Raw genomic sequence first — 16297 nt, forward strand, 5'->3', positions numbered from 1 at the left:
CTGAAAGGATGATTTGTTCATTTCAGAATTCCACAAGTGTAAAACATTAAAGACATATTAAAACTGAACTTCTATTATCTTCTAAAATTTTTTATACATTGTCTTAAGACATTTATTACTGTGAAGCACATTGTATAATTTATTTTCATTCTCTACAGAACAATATAGTTAATTCAGTATCATCAGTAAGTTTATACAGATACAGTATTGAAGCCATGTCATTTTTTGCTTACTGTCAAGTACAAAACAGCTTATACAATCTAAAAAAAAGCTACAAACCACACTTGTAGCATAACTTATGTTGTGCCTGGTTAAAGTTTACAGCAGTGGGTTTTTGATCTTTCAAGACAAATAAACATGACACCACACAATAGGAAACAGCTGTGCAAACTCAGACTTAGGAGGAAGACCTAACTACCTCCTTTTTCCAGAACTACTTTTCCCTGCTTTACTGCTGCTACCACCAGACTTGCTGGAAGATTTTGAAGAGAAAAGTCTTGTCATGAATTCAGACACATCTGGCAGCTCATGGTTGGAATTCAGCATGTTCATTGACTGCTCCATTTCCTGCATGCAAAGATCAGATAATCTTAATAGCTTGTAATAATTCTGGCTGCATCTAAGGCATCAGCTGAAAGACTGTATGAGAAAGATACCAAATCTTCCCAAATACTGTTTTACTTTTTGTAGTCCTCCAGCATACATATTGCTACATAGATTTATGCAACCACAGCCAAACACCCAGCTACCCAAAACTAAAAGCAGCGGCATATGGAAAATGGTAACCATGTCTTAAGCAGTCTTACAGGGCAACCATCTGATAAAAAAAATTTAAAAGATAAAAATTATTTATTTTCAGCACTGCTTTTCTCCATACTAAAATGTAGGAATCATAGATCTTTAAGTGCTTTCAAGGCATTTTAGTAGCCTTTGTTACTATTGCATCTACACTATACCTCTACAACAAGCACAGTTACTAAATAATTAAACTTTCTGCACAAACTAGTACTGTGCTGATTCCAGAAAGCAAAAACAAGTTAATTTGAAAAACATCACAACTTCCATATACTCCACAAGTTCACACTTAACAGTTTAATACATGGTCATCTAGAGAATGACATTACAATTTAGTTCTTAAAAACAACTTTTTCCTACTCTTTTAAGATAAGTTAAATTATAAGCAAAATTCTTCCAAATTAAAAATTTCTCCTTAAGAAGTCGTATCAGTTATCTGATAAGAACAAAATCATCCAAAGTTTCGATGGCTTTACCATCAAAACAGCTCATCTATAAGCAGTATAATATCAGTGAAAAAGGTAAGGAATATGTGATTATCTTTTTTTAAAATTCAGCTTCCAGAGTTCAGCTTGGTTTGAAGAACATGCCATGAATACCTGGCATATCTTTGTATCGTTTTTAAAAAAATCAAAATTATAGCCAAAAGAGCACTATACAGCTCTGATATGCTTTTTAAAGGTATTACTTATTAAAAAAAAATAAACACCTACGAAGTACTACTGAAGACAGTGGTCATTTACAGAAAAAGGAGTTTTTAGTTAATCAAGCCTTCAAAAAGCAGCCACCCATGACAGACAAATAACACATGTAAAAATAAAAGATTTAGCAAACACCTTGAATCTCCATTTTGTCCTAGCCTTCTGCTACTCGGCATTTTGCATGATGAAATGACAATAAATCAGATAATTTAATGGCTACATTAGGACTTCATATCATATACACTAGTGTGACATCCAGATTTAACAGTGTAGTAAACTGTAGTTTAGGCTGAAGTGCAAGAGAACCCCACATCACATTCTTCTCAACACACCTGGCACTTATTAAATGACTCATTGCCAAAACAGCATCACTGTATTAGCTGAATAAATTATGCCCATTAAGCCTTCCTTTAAAGTACAGTTTTGGTTTTATTACTTTTCTGTGCCCTGAAATCTCATTATCTTTGGTCTCTCCACATGCATCAACTGAATGTACTTACCCGCCTCATATCAGGATCACTGGTGTTAACAACTTTAGGCAAAAGCACAAATATCAGCAATGGAAGAACCATCATCATCACCTACAGAGAAAACAGGAAATACCTCTTCAGGTTAGTTATTGCTCTAAGCACTTTTCAACCTACTAAAATAAAGTGAAGCTCTACTAAACAGGCAAACTCCAGAACTACTGCATTCTGAATCAGAAAGCCAGTAACACTTGTCAGGAATGAAACTTGATAAGGGAGCATTGTGCTTTAAACAACAGATTTCAGAGTTGGACCAATAAGGCAAATGGCAGTTCTCTCTTACACCTGATGTAATTAAAATTTTGCAACATGTTGATCTCTGCACTACTAGAACAGCATCACATTGTCAAAGGAAGAGATTATGGGCTATTTTCAGAGGACGTACTTTAACAGTGGTATAGGGGAGATGTCAGAGAAAACCTTTCCATTTGTAAGCAAGTAAATCCAAGAACACAATCCTCTCAGAAGAGCAAAAGAAAAATGCACATTTTTTCTCAATCGTATTATCCTTATCATACTTGCAACATTTGTGTGTTGCCTGTACGTACCATAGGATTCATGAGGAAATCTGTCCATCCCCAAGATTCTCTCTTTATAAAGTATGAGGGTGGTCCAGAAGATTTCATCTGGAGTGGGTATGGCAGCCTGACAACTTCAGAGGGTTTGATGTAATTCACATATCTTGCTCTATTAGGCAAAATGTAAATAATTGAAAATATAAACATATAATCTTCAGCAAATAATAAAGAAGATTTTAAAAATCCACACAACTTTTAATAAAAGACTACAAGCAAAACCATCTGCTATGCAGTGTCAGCTAGGCTTCACTTTTGAAAAGACGATTTTTCTCAGTAGCATATTTTATGGAATCAAAAGCAAACTGCTTTTTGTTACCTTGTAAATGAGCAAGAAAACCTATGCTGTTTAGGGTTCAGCTTTGAACAGTGTAGTGTAGTTTAACCAGTTTGTTCAGGACATTGACTACTTGCGAAGTTAATAGCTTTTCCGTAAGTGCATTACTCTGCATTTATCAATACTGAATCTCCATTTTATTACATTATTTCATAAAGTTTTTCCATAGTACATCACTAGTATTCTTCATTTGGGCCTAATATTTAGATAATTATTCAGTACTAACATCTTTGTCATTCTGGACCCATTTTTCCTTATTTTTGAATATTTATCCACTTTGTGCAACTCCAGAGATGACTTCCGTCCATAAATAATTTATTCCTTGTGAATTCTTCACCAAATACTCATCTATAAAATCTCTTCCCCTCCTACCTTATGACGTGTTTTCTTCAAAACTTAAGATTTTCAAGTAGATCTTATCAAATACATCTATTATAATCATGCTGTTTTCTCTTTCTAGTTATTACCGTAATTTTTAAGGCAGCGCATCCCTTAGAAAAGCCCTGTTGACATTTCCCCCAAGAATCACTGTTTTCCATGCACCTCTGACTCTTCAACTGCATTCCTCATTGTAGTTTCTATCTGATGGACTGGTAGAGATGCCAAGCCTCCTGCTACTTTCCCCTGCAGATGTATCCCAGCAATTTACTCCACATCAAATTTGTTACCTTACTAGTCCTCAGATAAACAAACATTGCTAAGGGCGAGGTTATACCAAATATTTTGTCTGTATCTTTGTATTTGTTACATATTAATTATTGCCAGTAAGACAATATACTAAGTATAAAAATAAAAATTTCATAAAGTTTGGAAAAAACTAAGCTCAAGCAAACTGTATGAGCTTATTATAAGCTCAAACATTATGACTATAATTATGCATTATAATTATAAACAGACTGTTTGCAGTGTTTTCAGTGAGATTTCAATTTTTAATCTCCTCTAAATATACTGCAGAAGTATTTACACTGATGTTTGTATTCCTAAAAGTTAAGATGCTATGTGCATGCTTGAATAAAGAAAAATTAACTACAACCATTTTCATCTAAATGAAAATTGCCTTAACAGACAGAATTTTCTGTATTACTGAATCATCTGCAGTTACAGTCAAGAGTGGTTTGGCCACAACATAAAAACAATCCAACAATCCCACAGAAATAATGCAAACTGGCAACTGCTAGTATTAACCAGTAACTGTAGCAAGTGTCCTATGGGGATATTTAACAAATATCATTGTGCCAAATCCTGACAGTACATATATTAAAGTAATGGAGAAAAACCCCTGTTGACAAACAATAAAGCAGTTAATTAGTTTATGCCTACATTTTATTTCAGGATAGCTGCATAGAAAAATAATAAAAGCAAACAAACATATGAACTTCTAAAGTCTCTTTTCTCTTATTTCAGGCCATAAATATGAAAGGAAGAAGGATATCAGATTTCGGAATTTGAGAGATGTGCTTCTGGAAGTTAAAAGAAGCTGACACATACTGAGATGGAACATCAGACCTACAGCCCTGCTTCTGTGAGTTCTTACACTGTGCTATCAAGCACACATAATTCATCAACACAGAGGCATATCAGGAAAGGCTCACCTCATTTTGCCTTTTGAAGTTATGTCAACTCGCACGGGCTCAAATTTATGAGCAGGGGATATAACTTCTACGACATAAGATCCTGAAGGTACATCATGAACCACAAAACTTCCATCTGTCCTGAAAAAAACAGTGAGTGCCACGACATTTCAGTATGCTCCAGATAAAAAGACAGGGTGCTCTGCTGTTTTTGGGTTTTTTTAAGCTACATTATTCTATATTATAAATCTTAATGTAACTACAGTGATGAAAAGGAAAATTCAAATCAGTCAGCACTCAAAATATCAAGCCCCTTAAGTTCATCAATGCTGCAACAGGAGCAGAAATTCCCTGTTAGGTTAAAGATTTTGTTGTGCCCTCAAGTTGTGTGTTGTCTTGCTGGAGGAGTAATTTAACAGCCCAAATAAGATCTGAATTAAGTTTCATTTCACGTATTCGAGTGATGGCAGAAGTAATTTACACCTTCCTTCCTCCTTCTGAAATATACACAATGAAGTTTACTTTGCTTCAGTGCTTCTGCTGAAAGCAAAACCCCCCCAGATTGACATTCTACTCAGTGTGGGTGGGTATAAGGGACGATTTGCAATGCACAAAAATAGCAATTTGTGCCTTTGTTGCGAAATAGCAGTTTTTACTTCTAATTGCTCCCTTTAGGACCAGCCCACGCTGGAAAGCTCAATCACAGCAATAAGGAAACTAAGAGCTCTGAACATGTACACACAAGGGATTTTTACACAGGTGGCTTTTATTTTAAAAAATGAAGCTTGAGTATTCGATGAAAATATTAGTAAAAGGTTACTTGCAAGCTTCAGCACTAGTTGCCTTAAAGGTACAGAAGTTTTCCTCCTATGTGTTTCCAGAAGTCTCCAGTAAGAAAAACCTGGTGCTCTCTACCCTATTAAAGGCAACATCAAAGATCTCGTTTCTAAAAATAAGATTCAAAGTTAAGACAAAAATTTGTTTAAAGGGCAAAAAATGTAATAGACCCTAACAAATTAGTAATATGCACCAGAAAAACAAATAAATGAGCCCTATTAAAAGGGAATTCTCAAAGAATTTGTCACTATGTCCTTCACACCACATCTCTCCCGAACATGCACAATACTTAAGGACCTACCCACCTTTATGTGATGATCTCAATCCCTAAGAATGCCTACACTGTCTTATATTGCAACTGCTATAAAAATGTTTCCCTGAGATCTTCCTTTTAATTTTTCATTCTTTACATTATTGGAGAAATTTAGTTTCAGTTAAGCATTTAGAAACTTGCCAACCTGATAGCCATTATTAAATCAGCTCTCAAATATGATGTCAGGCTCTCACAACTTGTTTGCAGTGGCTTAGCAGGTGCTACACTGTCAATATTCTACAAGATCTGCAGAGTAGAATCTGTTGTGCTAATCTATTGACAGAATCCAAAGATAAGGTTAAATTTAACTCCTATTGCAGAGGGATAAATTAAAAAATATGAATGTTTATGAGAATATATCTTACTTCCACATAATCTCATTTTTATAGATATTTTAAAAGCAATTTATTGTACTGTACTGAAAACCACAAAGAATTTAGAATTTATTTCCTACTCTTGAAATTATGGCATTATTTCAGTGCTTAATTCTGAGGATATTTTCTATGTCTTAGATTCTCTAGGTATTTTGCTTATCTAAATATATCCAGTACCCACTAGATATTTTGTTTATCTTAATATTCTTGACCCATTTTTCAGTACACAGTAGCACCCGAGTCTGAGTAAGATAATTATTCTTTACAGCTTCCAGCTACCTTTGCATGATGTTGTGTGAATCCCTTAGATCAGCTTTCACCAGTAAAGCTTTTCACGGGTACTCAACACAGAACTACAACTGTAACTTCTGCCACGAACGTATCTCCACATGGGGTAAATTCTTAGCCAAGGTGAGGTTCCTAAATAAGAACCGCCAGAATTTACAGCAGAAGCTGAGAAGAAACACGGTCCTCCAGACAGCGCAAACGCGTTTGGGGTTTCTGTTCTGGCTCTTTTTTCTTTTTCTAATTAATTCTCCGTTCCTAAGATTTTGGTGAGCAACCTGAGTCATCAGTTTGGCTATGTCTGCTGGAGGCTGAGGCCAAAACCTACGGCACGGCACGGCTGGCCGTGCCCAGCCCGTTAGAAGGCAGGGGCCCAGTGCTCACAGTACCGCCAGCAGCTCCACTCGGGATTCTGGGATTCCCCGCTCCCGCTGCCGTGCGCGGCTCATCGGGACACGACCGAGCCCACCGGGGAGGAGCCGTGCCCGCCATCTCCGGTCCGGGCCGGGCCTGCGAGCGGGCCCCACAGCCCCGGCAGGCGCCGGCTCCCGCCCGGGCAGGGCCGCCCGCCGCCCCGGCCCCGCCCCGCCCCGCCCGCCGCTCACTTCAGGAAGCCGACGTGCTCCTCCCCGTCCACCAGCACCCGGGCCCCCGCGATCCAGTCCTGCGGCTTCACCCCGGGCACCACGGCCCGGCCCTCGATCTTAAACCGCTCCCCGGGGCCCGCGCCGCCCGACGGCTCCGCCGGCCCGGCGGGCTCCGAGCCGCGGGCGCCGCGGGGCAGCAGCGCCGCCGAGAGCCAGAGCAGCGCCAGCCACAGGCCCCCGCCCCGCGCCGCCATGGCCGCGCGCCGCCCGCACCGCACTGCGCCTGCGCGCCGCGCGCCAGCGGGCCCCGCCCTCGAGGCCCCGCCCCCGCCGTGGCCCCGCCCCTCGCCCTCAGCCGGGCCCGAGCGCGTTCGGCTCCCGGTGCCGGCTCCTCCCTGCGCTTCGGCGTGGGAGCAGAGCGAAGGAGAATTGCCGCTTAGAGCGTGGAGTGACAGAAATGTGAACCCGAAGAAAGCAAATGTCTAAGAAATTCACGTATCTTCCTCGGTCATGGGTATACTTGAAATCTTAATAGTTGTCATGAAAAGACTAATGAACATTATTCTAGAGGGGAAAGGAACAAAAAAACCTCACAAAAGATTAAAATTGGCCTAAAGCGTCAATCTTTTAAAATTATTTGTAGCACTGCAGTTTGTTTGATTAGTTACAATAGAATGAAAACGTACTAGTTAGTAGGCAGGCGCAGACTTAGGGGAGAAACCACGAGGGCTGTAATACCTTCCCTGCCCCCAAATTTCCTCTACAAAGCACGTCCTGTTATGTCATATGTATTCCTTGTCACGTTGTGGCTGCACTTGCTTCCTTTTACCTCTCTTATTTATGTCAGAGTTAATTACTGAACCTGTGGAAAACACTATCATTAGACAAGATGAACCTGGTCATCAGCTGATAATAAAAATACTGCATTGTACTAGGCATGATTTTAAAGGCATATGTCATCCTGTGTCAGTGGATGCTGTGAATTATTTGTCTATTAGTAGCTTTGAGCTGTCTCTACTTTGGAGGAAATCAGAAACATGAATGCTCTGTGAGGTTTTTCTGTCATACAAGCTCACAAACACCTAAAACTCCATCAGTTTTGGGGGTGGAAACCTAAGAATCCCAGAACTGAATAGTGTTAAAAGTACTTGCCAACAAAACCACTAAGCAGAAGCATTTATGTTAAAGCTACTTACAACACTCTTTCCAGTACAACACCACAGACAGACATCATCTTCATTGTGACATAGTGACAGTGTAAAAATGTTCCTTTTAAAAAAATATCCTCGAGGAACTGTATTAGGATACTGTCAGACCACAGTATGAATGATCATGCCCTCCAGTTTTAAGGATTTCCTCATCCTAATAAGTTGTTTTTATAACCTATATAATACAGTTTCTTGACTTAAACCCTTGGAGAACCCAAAGAAAAAGACTCTCCTATTTGTTCTTTCATAATCTAATCCAAGAAGCTTCTCTCTATATGTATCATCCTGTTAACAAATTGAGAAGTTAATCAAACAGCATCTTGCCTTATCCAGTAGTTGCACTGGCATGCACCCTTTTCATGTTAGGTTAGTAGTCCCTTGTCCTCTCATCATGTAACTTCTTTACATATTAAAAGTTCTCTTTCATACAGATGTATCAGTCACCATATTTTTAAGTGTACACAACTTAGAAAAAAATTAATTTGGTTGATTACTGCCTTCTTCTGGTTCAGACTAGCTACAACAGCAGCTTGAATGGATTGCACAATGCTGTTTTGTGAGTTTTGATATCGTGCTGTGGGTGTTTGTCTTCAAAGTAAAAAACGAATCCCAGACCAACAGTAGGACAAATGGAAACAACAACATAAAAACATCCAGGTATATTTTTATCAAAATAATTAGTACATCAGCTGGGAGATGGTACCTGTTTTTATTCTGGAAGGAATTTTACTATTAGCAAAGTTGTTTCTGCAGCTTGATTTCAAATGAATCTCCCATCAAAAGACAGATAAAACTGAAAGTATAATTGAAACAACCAAACAATTCTATGAACTTGAAAATGCAGTCAAGAATGACCTCCATGTTTTGTAGTTGTCTCTTCATTGATGGATTCACTCCTTGAGTAGCAGCTACATAGAAAATTGCAAGTTTCTTAGTTCTACCCTGCTCACAAGCAAGTTTTCGGTTTTGTCTGAGTTGCTTCAACCAGCTGTCACTAATGCTACAGAGCTGTCAGCCAGATGGATGAGAACTGACAGTCACTAATGGGTTGAACAGAGAGAAGGCCTAGATTATTACTGTAATGCCATCACACTGGTAACACTGAAATCTCTGTCTCCAGATTCTTGTCACCTTTCATACAAACTGAAAAAGGAGAGGAAACCTCTTAAATCCCTCTGAATGAAACATCAGAATCCAAGATCTTCACAGCTGTCTACAAAGAATTAAGTGGTTTGGAGTACTTTTGGATATGCTTAAGTACTAAGAGAGGTTTTAATCTCCCAAGAATAAAAGGAGTTTGCAAAAAATGTAGCAGAATTTACTTTTTGATGAATCCTCTTCACAGTGAGAATGCTAGCAAAACTTGCTATGTGTCTTTTGCTTACAGGTCACCATTAGTAAAGCATTTCATCCACCTTTGAAAATTTCGAAGATGATTCCTCTGTAAAACTTCTCTTTCTATAAAGATAATAGTACCTTGGCTAGTATTTAAATATTTGCTTTGGAAAATGATTTGTCATGGATACTGGTTCAGTGTAATACACCAGGCAGATGCTGAACCTCAAACAGCAGCAGTCCAAAATCTGTTTTGTGCGTGACTCAGGCTGGATATGCAGAGGTGTTGACTTTGACCAGACAAGCAGGGAGCACCTTCAGCCATCTGCCTCTAATCTGACCATAATCTTTGAGTCAGTCCCCCGATATAGATACACAGATAACAGCACTCAACACACCAGATGAGTAATGCTGGTTCACAAATGCTCGGTGGAAGCAAAGATACACTCCTTGCTGATACAGAGAATAAATAAGAACTACATGTGCATCAGAATACTCACAACTACATCGTATTTGGTTTTCGATAAAATAATTAAAGGTGAGAAGAAATCAAAATACTCAAATAGGCAAACTGAAGATAGATGGAAGAGTTTGGCATAAAGGTACTGTGAAAGGGCACAGCCATGTAACTCATTTACTGAGCTCTCTCCTACTCAAGGAGCTTTACTATGATTAAAAACAAAATTAACAAAAATTGGGCTACATATTTCTTTCAGGACCATTTAAAAAATTATTGTAGTGTGCCATCTACTGTCAATTTATTGTGCTACACTAGAAATGGTAACGTGGACAGAAAAGTCAGGATTGCAGCCTGAGTTCAGCAACAGTCTTCTTGTTCTTTTGAATATGAGGTGCCCTGAGGTCTCTGACTTGGGGAAGAAAGTGCACAGGCCATCTTTAGTTGCTCCAGAATCCCAGGCTGCTTCAAACAAATTGCGATTCAAAGAATGACGGTGAAGCTGATGAAAGGTCTGAGCACAAGTCTCATAAGAAGCAGCTGAAGCAGCTGGGGTTTTTTAGCTGAAGAAAAGGAGGCTCAGGGGAGACCTTATTGTTCACTAAAACTATACGAAAAGAAGTTGCAGCAATGTGAGGATCAACCTCTTTGAACAAGTTACAAGTCACAGGAAGAAATGGCCTCAAATTGCACCAGGGGAGGTTTAGATAGGACATTAAGAAAAAATTCTTCATCCAGAGTTGTCAAGCATGGAAACAGGCTGCTCAGGGAAGTGGTGAAGTCCCCATTCCTGGAAGTATTTAAATGACGTGGAGATGGGATGGACGTGGCAGTGTCAGGTTACTGATGACCTAAGATGTCTTTGGCAATCTAAATGATTCTATGTTGGGGCAGAAAATCTCTTAATCCCCTGCAAACTCTGCAGTTGTCAGAACAATTCCTACATCTTCAACACATCCACCCCCACAGCATGGAGTCAGCATGTACAATTGAGGACTTTCCTGTCTCAGAGAGAGAACATCTCCCTACTCCCTTGTTTGCTTTCACCTCAAGTTGACCAGATAAACTTCTTCAGGACTTTTTTTGGGTTTTTTCAGGAATTGTTTTCATCTTCTCATAATATATGTCCAAAACCATGAACAGGATACTCTACTTTGGCACACTTATCCTAAGAGATAGCAAATACTGACACTGAGATTGCAAGATGATAGCCAGTTTTGCCTGGAAATTTAATTAATAGTTTGAGTGCAGGGAAAAGAAGCATAATTTTCCTGCTAAAAAATTTCCAGACTCCCTCACGCAAGCAGAAAAAATATGTAACATGATGGAAGTCAGTTTTACCGTACTTTGACTGCACTCCTCATCTGGTCCTGTTCTCTGTAAGAATTTGTCCCTACAAATCTGTTAAGCAGAAACTGTGCATTAACCATGCAAGCAGTAGGTTTAATAATTGCAGCATTCATTAAGCTGACTAGGTAGGAAGTTATGACCCACAGAATGGTGCTACACACGTCCTCAGATTCCTGTGTTGTTACTTGTGTGGACAGCACCTGTAATCATTCACATGAGGCTGGAATGACACATCAGTGTGATGTTTGGGTTCTCAAAATATAAGCAATTTAGAATCCTTATTTCTGGTATGCAGTCTAAATGCTGTTGTTTCTTTACATTTGGGTTTTGCTTCCATAATGCCACAAGGTGGCCTCCACATAATACAGCATTATCATCACAGAATGACATATGAAAGCATGTTGTTGCTTTACTGCAGTGTTAGTAATAGACCACCACAAAATGATATTTTCTTTGTATTTCAGGCTCAAGAAGCTTACCTGCTGTGTAGAATTGGTTCATATCTGACAGGAGGTCTGAGAACACACAGCAGCTGCAAGCACTTTCGCAGGATGTTCTGTCAGAGAGAAGTTTCTTCAGGAACCAAGCGTGTGACACGCTCACAGAGCTGGTCTAGAAGTTGTCTGCCCTGCAGAGAGTCTGGGAAATCCTGCATCCAGGGCTGCAGTAATTCAGACAGCATTAAGCGCTTGCTTAAATTATGCTACAGTTACTTCTGTGCTAGGAAGACCTGAAGGAAGAAAGGCCAAAAGTAGCAGAGATCTTCTTTCTGGCTGGAAGTTAAACCATTTCTGGCCTATCACAAAGTGATGCTGGTTTTCAAGGAGGTGAATGATAAAGCTCACTAAAGACTGATTTGCACTATTTAAAAGCTTACTGTTCCTTAATTTTTTTTTTTTTTTCAGGGAGGGGGCAGGGGAGCTTTATTTTACATAGTGGAACTTAAAAATGTAACAATGCAAGTGGAATCGGAGTAGCAATTTCTAGATGATAAACATTTTCTTTGGTAATTAAAATGTTACAAAAGCTATTACAGTGTGTACAAATAGCAAATCTAGATTCAAACTAAATATGAAAAGTAGTAAGACCTGTGAGCTTGCAATATTTGACAAAGCAAAAGGAGTCTTACATTCCTTTTCTCATTTACAGAGAAAATTACAGTGGCTCTGAATTGAAGTGTATCTTCAGCAGCAGCTGTAGAAACCTTTTTCTTTTAAACACAATCTGTCAATTTTTTGAGAAGCTGAGAACTGTAACTCTCATTGGTTTTAAGTTGATCTGTACACACCTTTCTTGTACAAGGCTGGCATTTGGGATACATAACCCTACATGCACACAGCTGATACCTAAACAAGTTTACCAAGTTGCTATTTCTTTGAAATTCAACACTAAGAAAAATAACTATTTGTAGCTTTTTCCTATGGTCTTCTTTCAATGTATTGACCTGTAATTTTCCTGTAACTCTTTTCAAGCTACTGTTGAAACAAGCAACTTTTGTTCTTCTGTCCTTCAATCTTTCTCTTGTTTATCTGAATGAAATAATTTGGAGGTGTATTACACCTCCATTATACTTTAAGTAAGCTAAATATGAATCTTGTTTTTATCTTTAAAGTGCATTCCTATTTGTGTGGGTTTTTATGCTGAATCAGACTGTGCAAGTAAAGACATGCCTTAATAAGGCTGAGTTTGTACATGACAGAGAACTGCTCAAATGTCCCACTGTGGGGAACTGCACACATTATCTGTCATTAATCAATGGCAAACAAGCTAATTTTCTGTGCGTTGTTACATTGCTATTCAGTGTGTTAAACAGTTTCATTAAAGCAACATGATGAACAGCTTTGCAATAAGTAGTACTTCCTGTTTGACTCAAATACATCTATGTCAGCCTTAGACTAGAGGTAACAGTCCTATGGGAGTACAGTGATTCCATCTATATTATATTAATACCTTTTTTAAACTATAATAATTTAGCCTGATGCAGGATTTGCCAATTCCCAAATAAGCACTATAAGGTTAAATGAAATAATTTTTAGATTTATAATACTAGGATTATCATATAAAGCCTTTCCAATTGCAGCAGGAAGTTTTGTACTTTCCATATGGGTCTGGAAGCCTATGTTTCCTCCTCTGTTTCTTGAGCTAAATAAAAAGGGCTCATTTTTCTATTTCTCGCACATTTTTGGAAGCAAATAATAGCATAAGTGACTATGCAATGCCTTTTCTTCCTTCTAGTACTTGTTTTCATTATTTGTAAATGCACTGTAAATATATTTAACAGCAGGCTCCTCTAGGAAGCTCTGTGTAATGGCTGGTAAAATCCAGGGCTCACTGGAAGTAGTAGCTTTGCTACAGATAGCAAAAGTCCTGAATTCAACTTTGTGCTTTGCTTTTAGATTCCTATTTTAGGCAAATAAAGTAACTATGATCTATTGAAAGAGTGCTGCAGGGTTTAATTTTCAGCTTTTACTGTCTCCTGCAAGCCTGTAAAGCATCTTAAAACTGGTGTTCATTCCAGGTGATAGAGACACTGCTGTCTAGTTTAGAATGACTTCTTTCAAGTGCAAAGGTATGTTTTTAGATATTGATGTGTCAAAATATTAGGAGGAAGAAACAAAATCAAGTAATCGCCATGACTGCTTTGTTTTCATGCAGAAGTTGTTGGGACATGGATGGAACAGAGAGGCAAAATGCATATCTCTTAAAAAAATACACATTGCACTGAGGTCCCAGGTAATACCTGTCTAGAAAAAAACCAACCTAAATCAAACGCACCACTTTGCTCATCTCTGGAAGTGTTAATATTACTTGATGTGCTATCCCTTTGTGCATATAATAGTGTAATGCTCAATGTAAAAGCAACTGGACCTCTTAAGAGCTGCAGTGTAGCTACCTGGATGAAGAGCATTCTTCAGCAGGGCCACAGAGAGCTTGGGCTTGGTGAACCATGTGCAAGTCTCACCACAGGCTTTTACGTAGCCCAGTATCTAGCTGGACAGTCTCTGTGGCAGACCAAACATAAGGAGATAAGAAAGTCTGAGCTTGTGCTGTTAAATTAGAAGATTCTCCTTGCTGGAGCCATCTGACTTAAATTAGATCTTCCTCTTGCTTGAGTGTCTCATTGTTGAGGTCATAAAATTCAATTATATTGCTGCAAAGCCAGCACAAATGATATTTTCATCAAAAACCGTAGTGCTCCTAAACACCAGTGAAGATATTATTTTGGACTATTAAAATCAGTTCAAGTTCTGAATGCATTTCCTGGCCAAAAGACAACCTCACATAAATGCCTGAAAAATGAGACAATTATGCTAAACCAGAAACACATGGACAGCAGCATCTTGGCGACATACCTTAGGGCTAATGGATAGAAACTGCTCTATATGGTAGGAAAAATATAAAGTGATTAAATACCACAAAGGAACCACAGACAAATCAATTTTGTCAGAAAAAAAACTATGAATGAGGCTACTAAGATCTGTAGATTAGTGATTTTTCGCTACAGAAGCGTATTACAATCAAGATTTAGATTTAGTGCATTTATAAAGCAAGACAGGTCTTACAGTTCCTTTCACATAAGTAGAATCCTTGACATCAGAACTGTTTCATCCAAACTAAACTTAAAGGAATTACCAGAGGCTAAATGCTCATTTTCCAGAGCTCAGAGAGAACTATCAAGTAAGAAAGCAGCATGAAAAGTGTGTATGCCAAATCCTGCAAACAGAAATGTTGAAATATGCCTCACTAGTCCCTAAGGTAAAAGCTGAAGTTAGCAAGCTGCCAATGGAGAAGAAAAGCTCCAAGGGCGTTTTCCTCTTATTTACAGCCCTTCAGAATAAGGTGGCTGAGGTCACAAACCAAATATTCACTTAGAAAGTGAACTAAATCACAGTGCACTGACCCTAAAAAATCCCAAATTATTTGCAATCTCAGAGACTCCTTGCTCAGAAAGGCATTCTTAGGACTTCTTTTAAATGAAAAATGGAGAGCAGCATTTCTTGTCAGTTGGCTGCAGCACTACTGTATGCTAGAGACAAGTGAATTCTGTTTTTTTGGTTTAGGTTGAGTTTTGAATTGCTGCTTGTGGTTTGGTGGTTTTTGTTGGTTCATGTGTCCGTCTCCCTCCTCCATTCCTCCCCCCTTTCTGACTTTTAGCTTTAGTAACAACCTTCTCTGTTCATCTGAAAGCAACTAATCTGCTTTTTGAGTCAAGAACTGTGAGGTGAAAAGAACCCCTTTAGCGATGTTAGGGGACATGCCACCATTGGAAGCATAAATGGAGTGCAGAGCAAAGGGCAAAAATTATACTTCTGCACAGGAATGAATGCAAACATGCTTATACAGCATTTTGTGAACATAACACATCCTCACTCTACCCAACATCCTGATTATTTCATGTGGTCAGAAAACCATGAAAGACATAAGCTTGTAAAAATGAAAATTCATATTGGCACCAACAAATTTAAAGAACTGCACTCAGAGGAGAAGGCAAGATGTGTGAATAGGAAAACATCCCCAACCCAAACTAACTAACTCACTCCTAAGCAGCAGGATTTCTCCCTAACTAGTCACCAGCCTGCCATTTGCAAAGGTTCAGAACTCTATGCATTTTTAATTAATATCCAGTACAATATTGGTAGGGCACTCACGTTTAAAAAACATTTATACACACACAAACCCTCCTAATACAACAGCTTCATCTTAGTGGCCTCCACAGTTGCTCTGTGTAGGGCACAGTCCAAAACCTCAGTTTTCACAGTTCAATGGCACTAAGTTGTTTTGTAGTGAGAACCTGGAAGACCTGAGGGACAAGACATCACTTGGGAAACTAGGTGTGCCAAATATGAAAGCATTTTATTCTCACTTGGGTAAGTGACAAGGATGTAGAGCTGGAAATCCAGCCAAGCAGATGTGCCCCAGCATGTCAGAGAGGGGTGGAAAGGCAGCAACTGTGTGCATCAGGTCTCCAGCCTCCCTTTGTGAAGTGCCTCACTGCTGTGGATTAGGCACACAGAACTGGAAAGATTCTGTTATCATCATCCACA

At 38.8% G+C, this 16297-nt stretch overlaps 1 protein-coding gene across 1 annotated transcript; it reads right to left on the minus strand.

Moving 5' to 3' along the window:
* Window positions 1–78: 78 nt before the first annotated feature.
* EMC7 (ER membrane protein complex subunit 7) lies at window positions 79–7199 on the minus strand. The gene is made up of 5 exons (XM_033063326.2): window positions 6921–7199; window positions 4528–4647; window positions 2572–2710; window positions 1997–2077; window positions 79–567 (listed from the first exon to the last, which is right to left on the minus strand). Exons 1-5 carry the CDS (start codon window positions 7154–7156, stop codon window positions 415–417), a joined length of 729 nt encoding a protein of 242 aa, XP_032919217.1. The 5' UTR covers window positions 7157–7199; the 3' UTR covers window positions 79–414.
* Between the last annotated feature and the right edge of the window lie 9098 nt (window positions 7200–16297).

This window comes from Catharus ustulatus, chromosome 6 (assembly GCF_009819885.2).
Source record: "Catharus ustulatus isolate bCatUst1 chromosome 6, bCatUst1.pri.v2, whole genome shotgun sequence".
Lineage (NCBI taxonomy): Eukaryota > Metazoa > Chordata > Aves > Passeriformes > Turdidae > Catharus > Catharus ustulatus.

Coding starts and splice junctions, on each gene's coding strand:
- EMC7 (XM_033063326.2), bottom strand. CDS start 7,156: ATGGCGGCGCGGGGCGGGGGCCTGTGGCTGGCGCTGCTCTGGCTCTCG. Junction 4,648..6,920: donor GAGCACGTCGGCTTCCTGAA/GTGAGCGGCGGG, acceptor TGTTTTTTTCAG/GACAGATGGAAGTTTTGTGG. Junction 2,711..4,527: donor ACTTCAAAAGGCAAAATGAG/GTGAGCCTTTCC, acceptor TTTGCCTAATAG/AGCAAGATATGTGAATTACA.